This window comes from Balaenoptera musculus, chromosome 1 (assembly GCF_009873245.2).
Source record: "Balaenoptera musculus isolate JJ_BM4_2016_0621 chromosome 1, mBalMus1.pri.v3, whole genome shotgun sequence".
Lineage (NCBI taxonomy): Eukaryota > Metazoa > Chordata > Mammalia > Artiodactyla > Balaenopteridae > Balaenoptera > Balaenoptera musculus.
In genome coordinates, this window is record NC_045785.1 from 129,292,018 (window position 1) to 129,305,480 (window position 13,463).

Consider the following 13,463-nt stretch of genomic DNA (forward strand, 5'->3'; position numbering starts at 1 on the left):
GATGGGGAAAACAAAGAAAGAAGCCTTCAGTATCTAAATACTGCCAGTTCAGCGGTGAACTAGCACAGTGGTCACCGTCGGGATACAAGGAACTGGTAACGAGGACTGGCAGTCTTTGAAGGGACCTAAGCCCCCAACAAAGGGCGCATCTACTTCCTTATCCGCGCCGGAACCTCTTGACAGAGTACGTGGGTTCCAGAGGGAACGATTTAGAAACAGGACCACTTCCTGCTGCTGAAGTGGGGCGGAGGGTGCGGAGGAAATAGGCTCGAGGAGCGGCATCCTCCTTGCGCTACCCGAGGCAGAGAAGAGGCCAGAGAGGAGGCGGCGGGCGGAGGAGGCAAAGGAGCCTACTGCAGAGAAGAAAGTGTCGGAGCCGGTAGGTTAGCAGCCTTAGAGCAGGGGACAGTGGACAGCACCCAGGACTCGCTTTGCATATCTGTGGTCCCAAGTTGCCGAGCTGCCCATTGGGTGAGGGCCGTGCGTCTCCCGCCGCCTGTCATTCGGCACCAGGAAGGGGTTGTTAGGGGACTGGGGCTGGGCCTTGCGGGGCACCAGACTGCGCTCGAGCTGGCTGACAGCCCTACTCCGGAGCCAGGGAAGGCGCTGGGCCGTTCTGCCTGAGGGCGTGGGGTTCCGCACCCTGGACAACTTCCCTAGACAGGGGCTGGAATTTGCGGGGAAGGAAGTGGATATCGTGAGTCCCACTTAACCCTCGGGACCTAGCGAAATCTTGCCAAGTGGGTGGTGGACATTGTTTCGGGAATTGAGGGAAAGGCTTGTAAAGAGAATGTTAGTCTGGAGCCATAGTTTCTCTACCCTGTTCTATCTGCCCGGGCTATCGAAAGTGGAGTTGTTTGTTTTTAAAGGCAAGTGACTGCTCCTACTCCTGTCCCTTCGGGACAGCTTAACAGCTTTCAGATCCGTTGTTAAACCAGCGTGTTCCCTATCCGATCTATCATGTTAGTACTGCTATGGGTATCTGGTGAATACTCTGTAGATATACTTGATAGGTCAAAGTTAAATGTCTCCAAAGCACTTTTTGAAGAGAGACAAGACTAACCTAGCAGTCGGGACTATTTAGCGCACTTACCCTCACATTCACATATAATCTTTTTAGCATTCAGAGTAAAGATGGTCATCTTAAAGGTACTAGGTAAGGGTTATGATTGTGCATCTGCAAAAGGCCTGTCGTGTAATAGGATATAAAATTCTTTATCACTGAACGAAATTATTATATAGAGATTGTTATCGGAAAGATCAGAAATAGTTTTTAAGTTACTGCTTTTCTGTTGTCTTAGGTTCGGCTTTAGAGTGTGGTGAAGGGTACTTTTCATGTTGCATGGAAGGAAAGCCAATGCGCAGGTAGGCATTTAGGAAGAAAACCTTCGGTTTCACTAAATGCAATTCACATAATAATCCAGGGCTTCATTTAAAAAAATTTTTAACGCTTTCAAATCTTACCAAATTCTGCTTGTAACTAATGATTCTTGTTCTAAAATAAATCAAAAGTAGTATCAGGAATTAATAGCTTTTTAAATAGAGTAAGATAAAAAACTTAAATTTCTAAAGAGTGCTGTGAGTTTTATGTAGTTAACACTTCAGTTTTCCTTTTTGCATGGTAATTTTTTGTGGTAATCACTAAGTGTACTGTGATACTATATGGGTTTATTATAGTCTTCAACCATAGAATGTAGAGGGTTCTGTTGCCATATAAGACTAATGATTGCTTATAATACACTGTACTGAATGTCTAATTATGGTTTTGGTTATTTCATTGATGTTCATTGATACATTTGTTCTATTAATTAAAATAGCTGCATTGCAGGGAAGTTTGTTTGAGGACTAAAAAAGTTATTGGACATAACTTAGTCCATAGAAAAATAGAACGGTGTGTGGGAAAACATAGACAATTCTAACCCTAGAATTTAGAAATTTAGTAATGCTTTTTCTCAATCTGTTCCAACAAATAGGACTCAAATCCTTATTGAAAATCAGCCCACTTCTATTTCTTCATTTGTAAAACTCATTTTACATTTATTGAACTGTATTTAATCATTTTTGTTTAACATCAAAGATAAATAGCTCTTGTTACAGTGGAGGATTACCAGACTGAATGTCAATATTATGACATAGTATGAGTGTGTTTCATGTTTGGTAATTGCAATCATTGTTGCTTGTGTTGTGGTCATCCATGTACAATGCATGGTGTCAGTCTATTTATCTCTTGTAAAAATACAATACAGTGTGTGTGTGTGAAAAAAAAATGAAACAATTGTGAGTACAAAAAAAAAATACTGTGTAATTTTTATCCTGAGTATAAACAAAAGTTCTCTTAGAGTATCCATTTCAAAATGATACTGTAAATACAAGTAAGTTGAGGGCTAAGTTTATTGCCAATAAACACTTTCATTAAAAGCAAAACAAAACAAAACAAAAAAAAAGATAAATAGCTCTGGTAGACCCTTTTAAGAGAGGAAGCATTTTGTGATGGGGGTATGACTTAGAACCAGGAGCAAGAACCAGAATATAAATGTTTTTTCCAACTCAATTATTGATTTTTTTGATTGCCCTTGACCTGTTCACCTTCTCTGTGCCCCAGTTTACTTCTGTAATGTATCTGACCAGGATATTGGGAATTAATGAATGCTTGCAAGTGCTTTGAGATCGCCAGATGAAAAGATGTTATGGATATAACAAATACCATTATCTTATTTGTGTCTGACTCTAAAGTAGGAATAATATTTGACTGAAAGTACATGAAGAAATTAACAACACATATATTAAATGCTTCATCACTTCAACTTCTAACATGATTGCAAGAATCACTGATTGCTTGTCATCCTCAGCTGCCATAAATGTCGTATCTTATGTAATTGTTTAATATGAGCTTATTATTTTTTAAAAAGGGAAGGCACAGCATGAGAATGTTTTTGGTTTATCAGTAATTTCTGTATAAAATATTTGCTTAATCACTCATACCTACCCTTTTTTTTTCTTGCTTTTTTTATATAATATTGCCAGTCGTTTAAACATGTTGGAGAATTCTGGTGCCGTTAATTGTTAAGTTACAGTTCTTTTTTTCATCACCATCACTTGGCCAGAGCCTGGCCTACCACTGCTCTCTGGTTTTACTTTTACCTGCTACCTATGTTAAGTCATGGTCACACTTCCCTACCCTTTCCTTATGGCTGTCATTCTTGCTGCTGCAACCCAGAAAGCAGTCTCTGGGAAGTAATGTTGGGTTTATACTTACCAGCTATTGGAGAAGCTTTGAATGAGAAATAACTGTTTATATTGAGATAATTTGAATACATGTTTGTTCTCACTACTAGAGTGTGAGCCCTTTGAGTGTCATATGTCTTCTGTATCTTTGTATCCCTGGCACCTAATGATCACTGAATAATTGTTTGAATGACTGAACAACTGAACAGTGTCTACAGACTTTTCCCATGAGGGGGGAAAAAACTGTGAACAAGAAAAGATTGAAAATTGCTGTTAGGGTATTCCAATGCTTAATCATAAAGTTTTATGCAACTGATTGGCATTTTATTAGTAAAGCTTCATTGCATTCATTTATTTAACTACCTATTATGGGTAAATGCTACAAAATTTAAAAGATAGGATATTCAATGAAAAGTAAGTCTCCCAATGCTGACCCTAGCTCCCAATTTTCCTCTCCAGAGGAACCACTTGAAAGCAGTTTCTTATGCATTCTTTCAGTATTGTAATACATATACAAGCATATATAGAATATCTCCCCTTTTTAAAAAACACTAATGTTCGCACATCATGCACAGTCTTCTGTATCTTTCTTTTTTCACTTCACACATTATCTTGTAGATATGACAAATACATAGACCCACCTTATTCTTTTTAATAGTTACATAGTATTTTATTATCTGTAGGTACCATAGTTAACCAGTCCCTTTGAGAGACATTTATTTCAAACGGTTTGCTGTTACAACCAGTTCTGCAGTGAATATCCTTGTATGTGGTTTTTGCCCAGTTGTGTAAGTATAGGGTAAATTCTTAGATGTCAAATTGCCCAAAGAGTATGTGCATTTTAAGATTTTGGTTAATATTAACAAATTCCTCTCCTTAGAGATTATACCAGTCTGAAGTCTCACCAACAGTGTGCCCGTCTCCCAAGATACTATTTTTTAACCATTGATTTAATTTAGAGATACTAAAACATTTTGCAATGTAATTCTTCCATCTTTCCTTAAATATACAAATAGGAAACTGAGCCTGATTTTATTAGGAATTGGTTTATTCACTCACCAAACATTTATATAGTACTTGTTCTATGCCTGTATACTGTACATATACAGATGAAGTGATGGAAAGACATGTAAACAGATACCATAATACAACATGAACAGGACTTTTTTTTTTTTTTGGCTGCATTGGGTCTTTGTTGCTGCACATGGGCTTTCTCTAGTTGCAGCGATTGGGGGCCACTCTTCATTGTGATGCGTGGGCTTCTCATTGCATGGGCTTCGGTAGTTGTGGTGCACGGGCTCAGTAGTTGTGGCTCGTGGGCTCTAGAGCGCAGGCTCAGTAGTGTGGCACACGGGCTTAGTCGCTCCGCCGCATGTGGGATCTTCCCAGACCAGGGCTCGAACCCGTGTCCCCTGCATTGGCAGGCGGATTCTTAACCACTGCGCCACCAGGGAAGTCCCATGAACAGCATTTTAATAGAGAGGTAAACCTCTGCTCTGTGGAGATGAGGAAAGCTTCACAGAGGTTGTGATATTCGAGCTGGATCTTTTAGAAAGGATAAGAATTTGCTTTCAAGAATGTACTTTAAAGGATAAGAATTAAAGAAGGGAGATAATAAAGCCACCATAAACAGAAGGAACAGCTGTGCCAAAAACAAAAACGAAAACACAAAAAGACACCAAAACCTGGAAGTGTATAAGATGTATGGAATGGTAAGTATGTCTGCAGTGTAGAGTATATGAGGGAGGAAGAAGGGGAAACAAGGGGAAAAAATCATGGAAAATGAGGCTACAACCATGGGAAAGAGTTCAACTTTACCCTTTAGGTATTTAAGAGCCAATGGATGTTGTTATACAAATCAGATTTGGTTTTGGGGCTGATATTTAAGAAGATAGGATGTAGACAGAAAAAGGGAAGAAATAATGGCAAAAAAATACTAATTTAAAGGAGTTGTAGTAGTTTAGATGAAAGCTGATGAGGACCTGAAGTAGATCTATGGCAGTGGGGATTGAGAGAAGAGGATGGAATTAAGAGTTTGTTTAATAGTAAAATCAAAAGGATTTGGTGAATATAGAGTGAGGAAAAGGTAACAGTATAAATGACTCCAAAGACCTTAGCTTGGGAAACTAGGTGCTGCCATAATGAGATCAAAAATACAGGAAGAGGAACAGGTTTTACTAAGCCAAGAATAGATTCTCTTTTGTATTCTTTAAGATTATTATGTCTAGGAAACAGCCAGGTAGAGATAGCCAGCGTGTAATTGGAATATGGATCTGGGGCAGAAGAATGGTTTGCGCTGGAGAGAAAAAAAAATTGTGAGTCATCAGTATGCAGAAAATTCTTGAAGTTGTAGGTGTGAATGAGGGTAGAACAGAAAAGGAGGATGCCAAAAGCAAAATCCTAGGGAGTACCAGGGGTGTTTAAGGTGGGGCCTAAGATGAAAACCCATTGAAGATTCATAAATGGGTAAGAAGCTTTAGGTTCTTTGGGTATTGTTTTATTTAATTGTATCTAGAGATTTTATTGATAACGTTCACTCACGGTGAAGATCACAGATGAGCTCCTTGCGTTCAACATCAAAAGACAAATCCCATTCACATCTCTTGTCTTTAGAATTTCCAGTTTATTCTAGTTAGTCTAAAATGTATGCTTTAAAATAGTAGTATAAGGGGACTTCCCTAGTGGCGCAGTGGTTAAGAATCCAGGTGCCAATGCAGGGGACACGGGTTCGATCCCTGGTCTGGGAAGATCTCACATGCCATGGAGCAACTAAGCCCGTGTGCCACAACTACCAAACCCACATGCTGCAACTACTGAAGCCCGTGTGCCTAGAGCCCGTGCTCCGCAACAAGAGAAGCCACCGCAATGAGAAGCCCACACACCACAACGAAGAGTAGCTCCCGCTTGCTGCAACTAGAGAAAGCCCGTGCGCAGCAATGAAGACCCAACTCAGCCAAAAAATTAATTAATTAATTTTAAAAAATAGTAATATAAGATACACCTGCTTGATTTGGCTCTTTCTCGGTGTGCCATGCCAAGTTGGCTTACTCAACACCTCTCCTTTCTTTCCTCCTTCTACTATATAGACACAAGAAAAAAAATATTATACTTGATATCTTTAATAGTCTTTGCATTTTGGGTTGGCTATGTAACACAGTGCTGCCAATGAAATGTCAGTGGAAGTTGCTGAGAGGTATCCTAGGGAGACTTGCTTTCCTGACATAAAGGGAGACCAGCTTGTTTGCATGGCCAATTGCCCTTTCTCCATCTTACCTTGATTGCTGGGCCAAGGCACCCAATGCTGACCCTCATTTCATCCAATAAACAGTGATGCCTTAAGGCTGAAGTATTCATGACCTACTTTCAGATTAAGGAATTAACCGCCTGGCTTTCTGGTATGGTAGGGAATGTACTGCCTAGTGGATGCTCTTCTAATAAGCCTCACTGGCACCTTGAGATGTTATTTCTGTTTTAAGGATTTGTATGCTCAAATCTCTAGCTCTCCCTATTCATGTGTGCTTAGGACTTTAAATGAGGGTCAACTCAGCTGAATCTTTTAAGAGCAGGCTGCTAATTTCCAAATTAAAACAAATGTTTGAAGTATAAAGGGAGAGATGCTCATTTGGTAGATAAGGAGCAGAATTCCAAGCTAAGGAAAGATTCTGCAGGTCTTTGGACTAAGAGATAAAACTTGATTATAAATGCTTTAGAAGGCTATGTTTTTCTAAACTTTTTATTGTGCTTGATTTCAAATTATCATAGCCACTTATAGAAAATGACTCTTTCCTCAATTAAGACTATTCCATTTGAAGTAGATCTGAGGAACAAGTGCCAAGATAGCTATGAAATTTAAGTTTACTCAAATATTTTGGGTATGTGGAAATGCTGTTATTAAATGTACTTAAGGAGGTACTAAAGTTGTAGCATCCCCTTAGTAAACATGAAGAATATTTAAGATCTTTTATTTGTTCTTTGGTTTATGTTTCCTACATGCACGACTTGATTTTTCTATCATTCGAAATACCAGTATTCATGGGAATGACCCATCCATTTATCTAGCCTGCATTTCCTTGACCTCCTAAATTCTTGGGACTTTTACCTTCACTCACTTCAAAAATTCATTTCCTACTATCACTCAGAAAATCTCTCTCTGAAATCGTTTTAAGTCCTAATAACTTGTTTTCTGACCATAACCTCTTGAATGCCCATTCCAGCTGTTCTTTGACCTAATCATAATCAACATGCTTTTGTCTCTTGTGTTTTTACACAGTTTACTCCTGCAACCACTTCAACCATTTTCTAGCCACCACTCACTCAACTCCCGAGTTTGTCCATGGCATTTACCCATTCTAGATTAAGGCAGGCATTTATATTCTGTAATTTGGGCTGTTGATTACTGCTGGATAAAACCAGCCACAGGGAATTCATGCTACTGTATTCAGAGTCTTTAATATCATTCGGGCCAACAGTGTCATCCAACAGTATTTCTATGAGTCCCTAATCAATGCTTACTCATACTCCACAGTAGCTATTTCACATCCTTATCCATTCTTCTCATAATCCTCTTAACACTCCTTTCAGTGGCAGCAAGTGACCTGCTCCCCCAACTCCCAACTTCACAGAAAAAAGAGACCATCAGGTATGAACTTCCTCAAGCTCCTGACACCTCCTTACCCAAAAATAAATGTATCTGTTTCCACACTATGTTTCCTCCCACTGCCTTACTCTGACCTCTTATGGTGAGCCCTTCTTCCTTTTGTCTAAGATCCATTCTTCTGTATTTTGTTTCTAAATACTCCCACTTTTCAAGAATTTTGCTCCATCATTTAGTCTCTCCCTCTTTACATATGTTTTAAAACTTCTCCCTCCTTCTGGTTCTTTGCATCAATATATAATCATTTTCCAGTTATTACTCTCTTTAAACAGACATAGTAGTTTATGTCTCTTTTCACAGCCAAGCTTCTTTCTAGAAATACTGTATACTCACTGTCTCTCTCTTCACCTTCATTGACGACTGCCATTGAATACCTCAGGTTTTTACTGAAAGTTTAAGGATAATGAAGGAGGCCATAAAGGTTTGGCCATTCATTATTTTCTCACTGGCTGTTTCTCTCCTTAAATCACAACCTGCCACCAGTTTTAATCAGTCTCTGTTTCTTTTCCTTTCTAATTCTCTTTCTCTCCCTAAAACTTTCTCCCTTTGAAATTACTGTTACTTTATTATACTGAGTAGTTTAGTTCTCTTTGTTACAATCTTGCTACCTCTAGAACAGAGGTTAAAAAACAAAATCCTCATATATCTTATAGGTAGTTCATATAAGTGCATGGCATAGTTTCACATAAGAGAGAGTGGTGGGGACTGTGGTGAACTAAGATTCCAAGCCCTCCTAATGATATTCAAATTCAATTTACATTTCAAAACAAACCAAAAAATACTGCAGACGAAGTACATCTAATGGTCTTTATCATCCCAAGGGGCCCTCACCTTGCGTTTTATATTTAAAAGGCCCAAATAGGTGTTTTCTTAAAAGCACCATCTGTCTCTGAAATAAACATTGCCCTTTCCCACAGAATGTGAAAGAATAATTGAAAAAATTTTAATAGCAGCTTTTTCCTTCCAATTATATGTAGAAATTCAAATGTAGTAATTAGTTTTTTTTGGTTTTTTTTTTTTAGCTACGTCGGGTCTTCGTTGTGGCACACCAGCTTCTCTCTAGTTGTGGCATGCAGGTTTTCTCTCTACTTGTGGTGTGCGGGCTCCAGGGCATGTGGGCTCTGTAGGTTGCGGCCCCCGGGCTCTCTTGTTGAGGCGTGAGAGCTCAGTAGTTGTGGCGTGTGGGCTTAGTTGCGCCGTGGCATATGGAATCTTTGTTCCCCGACCAGGGATTGAACCCGGGTCCCCTGCATTGGAAGGCAGATTCTTTACCACTGGACCACCAGGGAAGTCCCTACAGTTTCTTAAAATGGTTTCATACATAATGTCTGGTTTTTTAGACTTACTGACATTTTGGTAAATGTGAATCCTTCTTGTTTTATTTCATTTTGTATGTTTGACAAGACTTCGCTCTTACTTTTTTTCTTTCCTTTATAGCTACATTTTGAATCATTACTTTCTCCATGTTGTTATTTCCTTTCAACTTAGGTCAACATAGTCTCTTTGTAAAAACCAACATTTTCCGCTAATGAAGAAATTTTATTTATTGGTCAAATTTATTAGCCAGTTATTAGTCAAACTTTAATTTGTGTTAAAATAACCTGCTTGCTAAATGCAGACTCTGGAACTACACCCCCAGAGATATTGATTCTCTAGCCCCTCTTAAGAATCTGTGCTTTTACCAAGCACCCCCGCATAGCTGGTGTTAGAGAAACAGTATTTTAAAACTTAATGTAACAGCCTAACAGGAACTGGGCAATCAGCCATGAAGAAAGAGTATCTAGTCTTCTAACAACATTTTTACTTCATTTGAAAGAAAAGGCACAAATTCAAACCATAATTCTAAATCTATCAGTACCATATTTAGAAAATCTGATAATAATGGAGCAAGAACCTCTACATACAGGAGTAGTTGGCCAGTCAAAGCAAGGGCAATTTTCTGTATTAAAGTTGGTTAGTAAATTTAGAACATGTGGCTAATTTTACTGTTTCACATTTTAACTACTGTGTTTTTGGTATCAGAAAGTTTGGGGCTGAAAGTAACATAAAGTTTCTTGACTCAAACTGGCTTAATTGATATGGACATCTTTTATTTACATAACGAGAAGGCCATAGGTAGTGTGAGCTCCAGGGCTGGTCAATGCATGGCCTGATAGTACCTTCTTGGACCCAAGTTCTCTCTGTGTCTCCAGTGTAGCCTCTTCCCTATCAGCTTCATCCTGACCTAAAATTGCAAGAGAATTTGGGATTCATCCTTAAAGCTGGGGACATGGTCAGCTTCCTGTGAAGTACATGGCTGGTAGAAAGAAGTAAGATTTTGTTAAGGTTTGAGAGAGTTGATGGTAAAATATGCCATTAATGGACTTTATCTTGAAGTTATGTTTTTCATAAGCACTTAATGAATACAAAATCTGCTAAACTGATTGGCAGATTTTATACCCTTTTGGTTTTAGAAAGACTGATTCTTTCCTAGAATTGGCAGTCCTTTCCCCCCCCCCCCTTTTTTTTAACATCTTTATTGGAGTATAATTGCTTTACAATGGTGTGTTAGTTTCTGCTTTATAACAAAGTGAATCAGCTATACATATACATATATCCCCATGTCTCCTCCCTCTTGGTGCTGGGAAAACTGGACAGCTACATGTAAAAGAATGAAATTAGAACACTCCCTAACACCGTACACAAAAATAAACTCCAAATGAATTAAAGACCTAAATGTAAGACCAGACACTATAAAACTCTTAGAGGAAAACAGAGGAAGAACACTCTATGACATAAATCACAGCAAGATCCTTTTTTTTTTTTTTTTTTTTAAGAAATTCACGTTCTTTTATTTATTTATTTATTTATTTATTTATTTATGACTGTGTTGAGTCTTCGTTTCTGTGCGAGGGCTTTCTCTAGTTGCGGCAAGTAGGGACCACTCTTCATCGCGGTGCGCGGGCCTCTCACCATCGCGGCCTCTCTTGTTGTGGAGCACAGGCTCCAGACGCGCAGGCTCAGTAATTGTGGCTCACGGGCCCAGTTGCTCCGTGGCATGTGGGATCTTCCCAGACCAGGGCTCGAACCAGTGTCCCCTGCATTGGCAGGCAGATTCTCAACCACTGCGCCACCAGGGAAGCCCAGCAGCAAGATCCTTTTTGACCCACCTCCTAGAGAAATGGAAATAAAAACAAAAATAAACAAACGGGACCTAATGAAACTTAAAAGCTTTTGCACAGCAAAGGAAAACATAAACAACATGAAAAGACAACGCTCACAATGGGAGAAAATATTTGCAAATGAAGCAATTGGCAGTCCTTTTGTGGGAGAAGGCAAAAGCTCTATTTGGTCTCCTTAGTTTGTTAACTGTGGATAGAGTCCAGAATAATCTTTCCACTTAGCTCCTTCAGCCTTAAAACATATGTAAATTAGTCTTGAAAATTAAGTTAATAAAAATGTTATTTGAGTTCAATTTCTTTATGTATATATTATATTTTATTTATATATATATATATATATATATATATTTGTAATGTCGTTAGTTCACCATTGGGATAGAAAAGCAAATAATTTCAGATCCTCTGGTTTCTCCAGATGAATTTTCACTTGGACAATCAGGCTTGCTCCCCCAAGCCTTTAATTAAAAGCTTTCCTAATCAAAAAAAAAAAAACACACACACACAAAAAACAAAAACAAGAAAGCAAATGAACTTATTTACAAAATAGAAATTGACTCACAAACATAGAAAGCAAACTTACAGTTACCAAAGCGGATAGTGGAGGGGGGGGTTATAAATTAGGAGTTTAAGATTAACATATACACAGGATAAAATAGATAAACAATAAGGACATACTGTATAGCACAGGGAAATATATTCAATATCTTGTAATAACCTATAATGGGAAACAATCTGAAAAAGAACATATATATATATATGTATACATATATGTATGTATAACTGAATCACTTTGCTCTACACCTGAAACTAACAACATTGTAAATTAACCATACTTCAATTTTTAAAAAGTGGTTAAAAAAAATAGCTTTCCTAGGGTTCTTTCCTCTTGCTGGGGAGCAGTTCACACTTTAGTTTACCACCCCACCCCTCAAATCATTAGAGTACTTAATCCATCAGACTCCAAACAAAGAAGTTGTGAATATAGATGTGACAAGGTATGAACACAACCTATTTCTGGCACACTATAACTTCCCCTCAAAGATGCCCAGAAAAATGTACTGGGATGTATGGGGTGGGGTGGTGGGGGGAGAAAAAACAAACCATTTCTGCCAGTAGAACCCTTTGGATGTGATGAGACTGTTGGAGGATGTGGGCTTAGATTTTTTTTAAGTAAACATTTACAAAAACAAATAGCAGAACCACAGAAGAAATAACTTAATGTATAGAATTAAATATAACGTCTAGAATTAAATTGCAGGAATTAAATACAACTTCTCAGAAGATTTAAAATGAGGCACCCCTTATAGTCTCGGTGATCCTTGTTCTTGCTCCTTCTTATTCTCCTAAAAGAGCAGCGTAGTCCAGCCATGTGGCAGCGTGCTTGCCTTTTCTCCCTTCTAAGAACAACAACCACGTAAACCAGATTGCCAGGATCATTTCCGTTTCAAATGCTCCATCTAGTTGACCAAAACAGTTCAGGATAAAGCACTGACTTTGGAGTCAGAGGACCTACATTCAGACAAATCCCAACACTGTCATTTTCCTTGTGAGGTAAGTGTAATTATCCCCACAATTACAAATGATGAACTTGAGGATCAGAGAAGTTAAGTAATTTGCCCAAGATTATACCTAGTAAATGATGCAGCTAAGGTTTGAATCTATGTTTGCCTGGCTACAAACTGGGCATTCTTTCAAGAGAACCAGACAAGAAAGTTTGGAGGGTATAGTTTATTTTGGCAGGAAGAAAAGCTGAATTTATTTGACAGCTATTTAATGAGCACTGGATCCACATGTTGAAGGATAGCATTGAGTAAAAGAGAACAGAGGCCTTGTTTTCATGGAGCTTATGTTCTGGTTGGGAGAGAAAGCCAATACATTATATCAGGAGGTAATTATTTAAGAAGAAAAATTAAGCACAGTAAAGGGTATAGGGTAGTAGAAGTAAGAGATGCTGTTTCATATAAGGTGGTCTGATAAGTTGACATTTGAACAGAAATCTGAAAGAAATAAGGGAATGAGCTCTGCAGATATTTGGGGAAGAACCTTTCAGGAAGAAGGATTAAGGCTCTGAAGCAAGAGAGGCCTTGGCATGTCCCAGAAATAGCAAGGAAGTCTGTGTGACTAGAGAACCATGAGTAAGGGGAAAGTGGGAGATGAATTCAGAGAGTTAGCCAGGGGAGGAGTCATATAGAAGTTCGTAAACTCTATAGGCTTTGTTTTTTGCTACTGATATGAGTGTTTAAAGGATTTTGAGCAGAGGAATGGTATAGTCTGACTTTTCTAAAGGATCATTTTGATTGTTTAGAGAAGAGAATGTAAATCAGCAAAGGTGGAAGCAAGCAGACCACTTATGAGGCTATTATCATATAAAGAAGTGTGAGGATACCCTGAATTAGGGTGGGACTAGTGGAAAGGTAGAGAAA

The 13,463-nt window shown here is 38.5% G+C and overlaps 1 protein-coding gene across 3 annotated transcripts in view; it reads left to right on the plus strand.

Moving 5' to 3' along the window:
* The first annotated feature begins 229 nt into the window (after positions 1–229).
* The window catches only part of KLHL20 (kelch like family member 20), an 89,476-nt gene continuing 76,242 nt past the window's right edge, over positions 230–13,463 (plus strand). The window contains exons 1-3 of one of the 3 annotated variants that reach the window (XM_036823411.1): positions 258–379; positions 1,302–1,365; positions 7,807–7,864. Coding sequence is in view for 1 of the 3 variants with exons in the window: in XM_036823396.1 (XP_036679291.1) it covers positions 1,343–1,365 (23 nt within the window). In the remaining 2 variants the exon portion in view is untranslated. Of the gene's footprint in view, positions 380–1,301; positions 1,366–7,806; positions 7,865–13,463 lie in introns of all 3 variants that reach the window. The other 2 variants (XM_036823396.1, XM_036823402.1) reach the window with 2 other exon arrangements.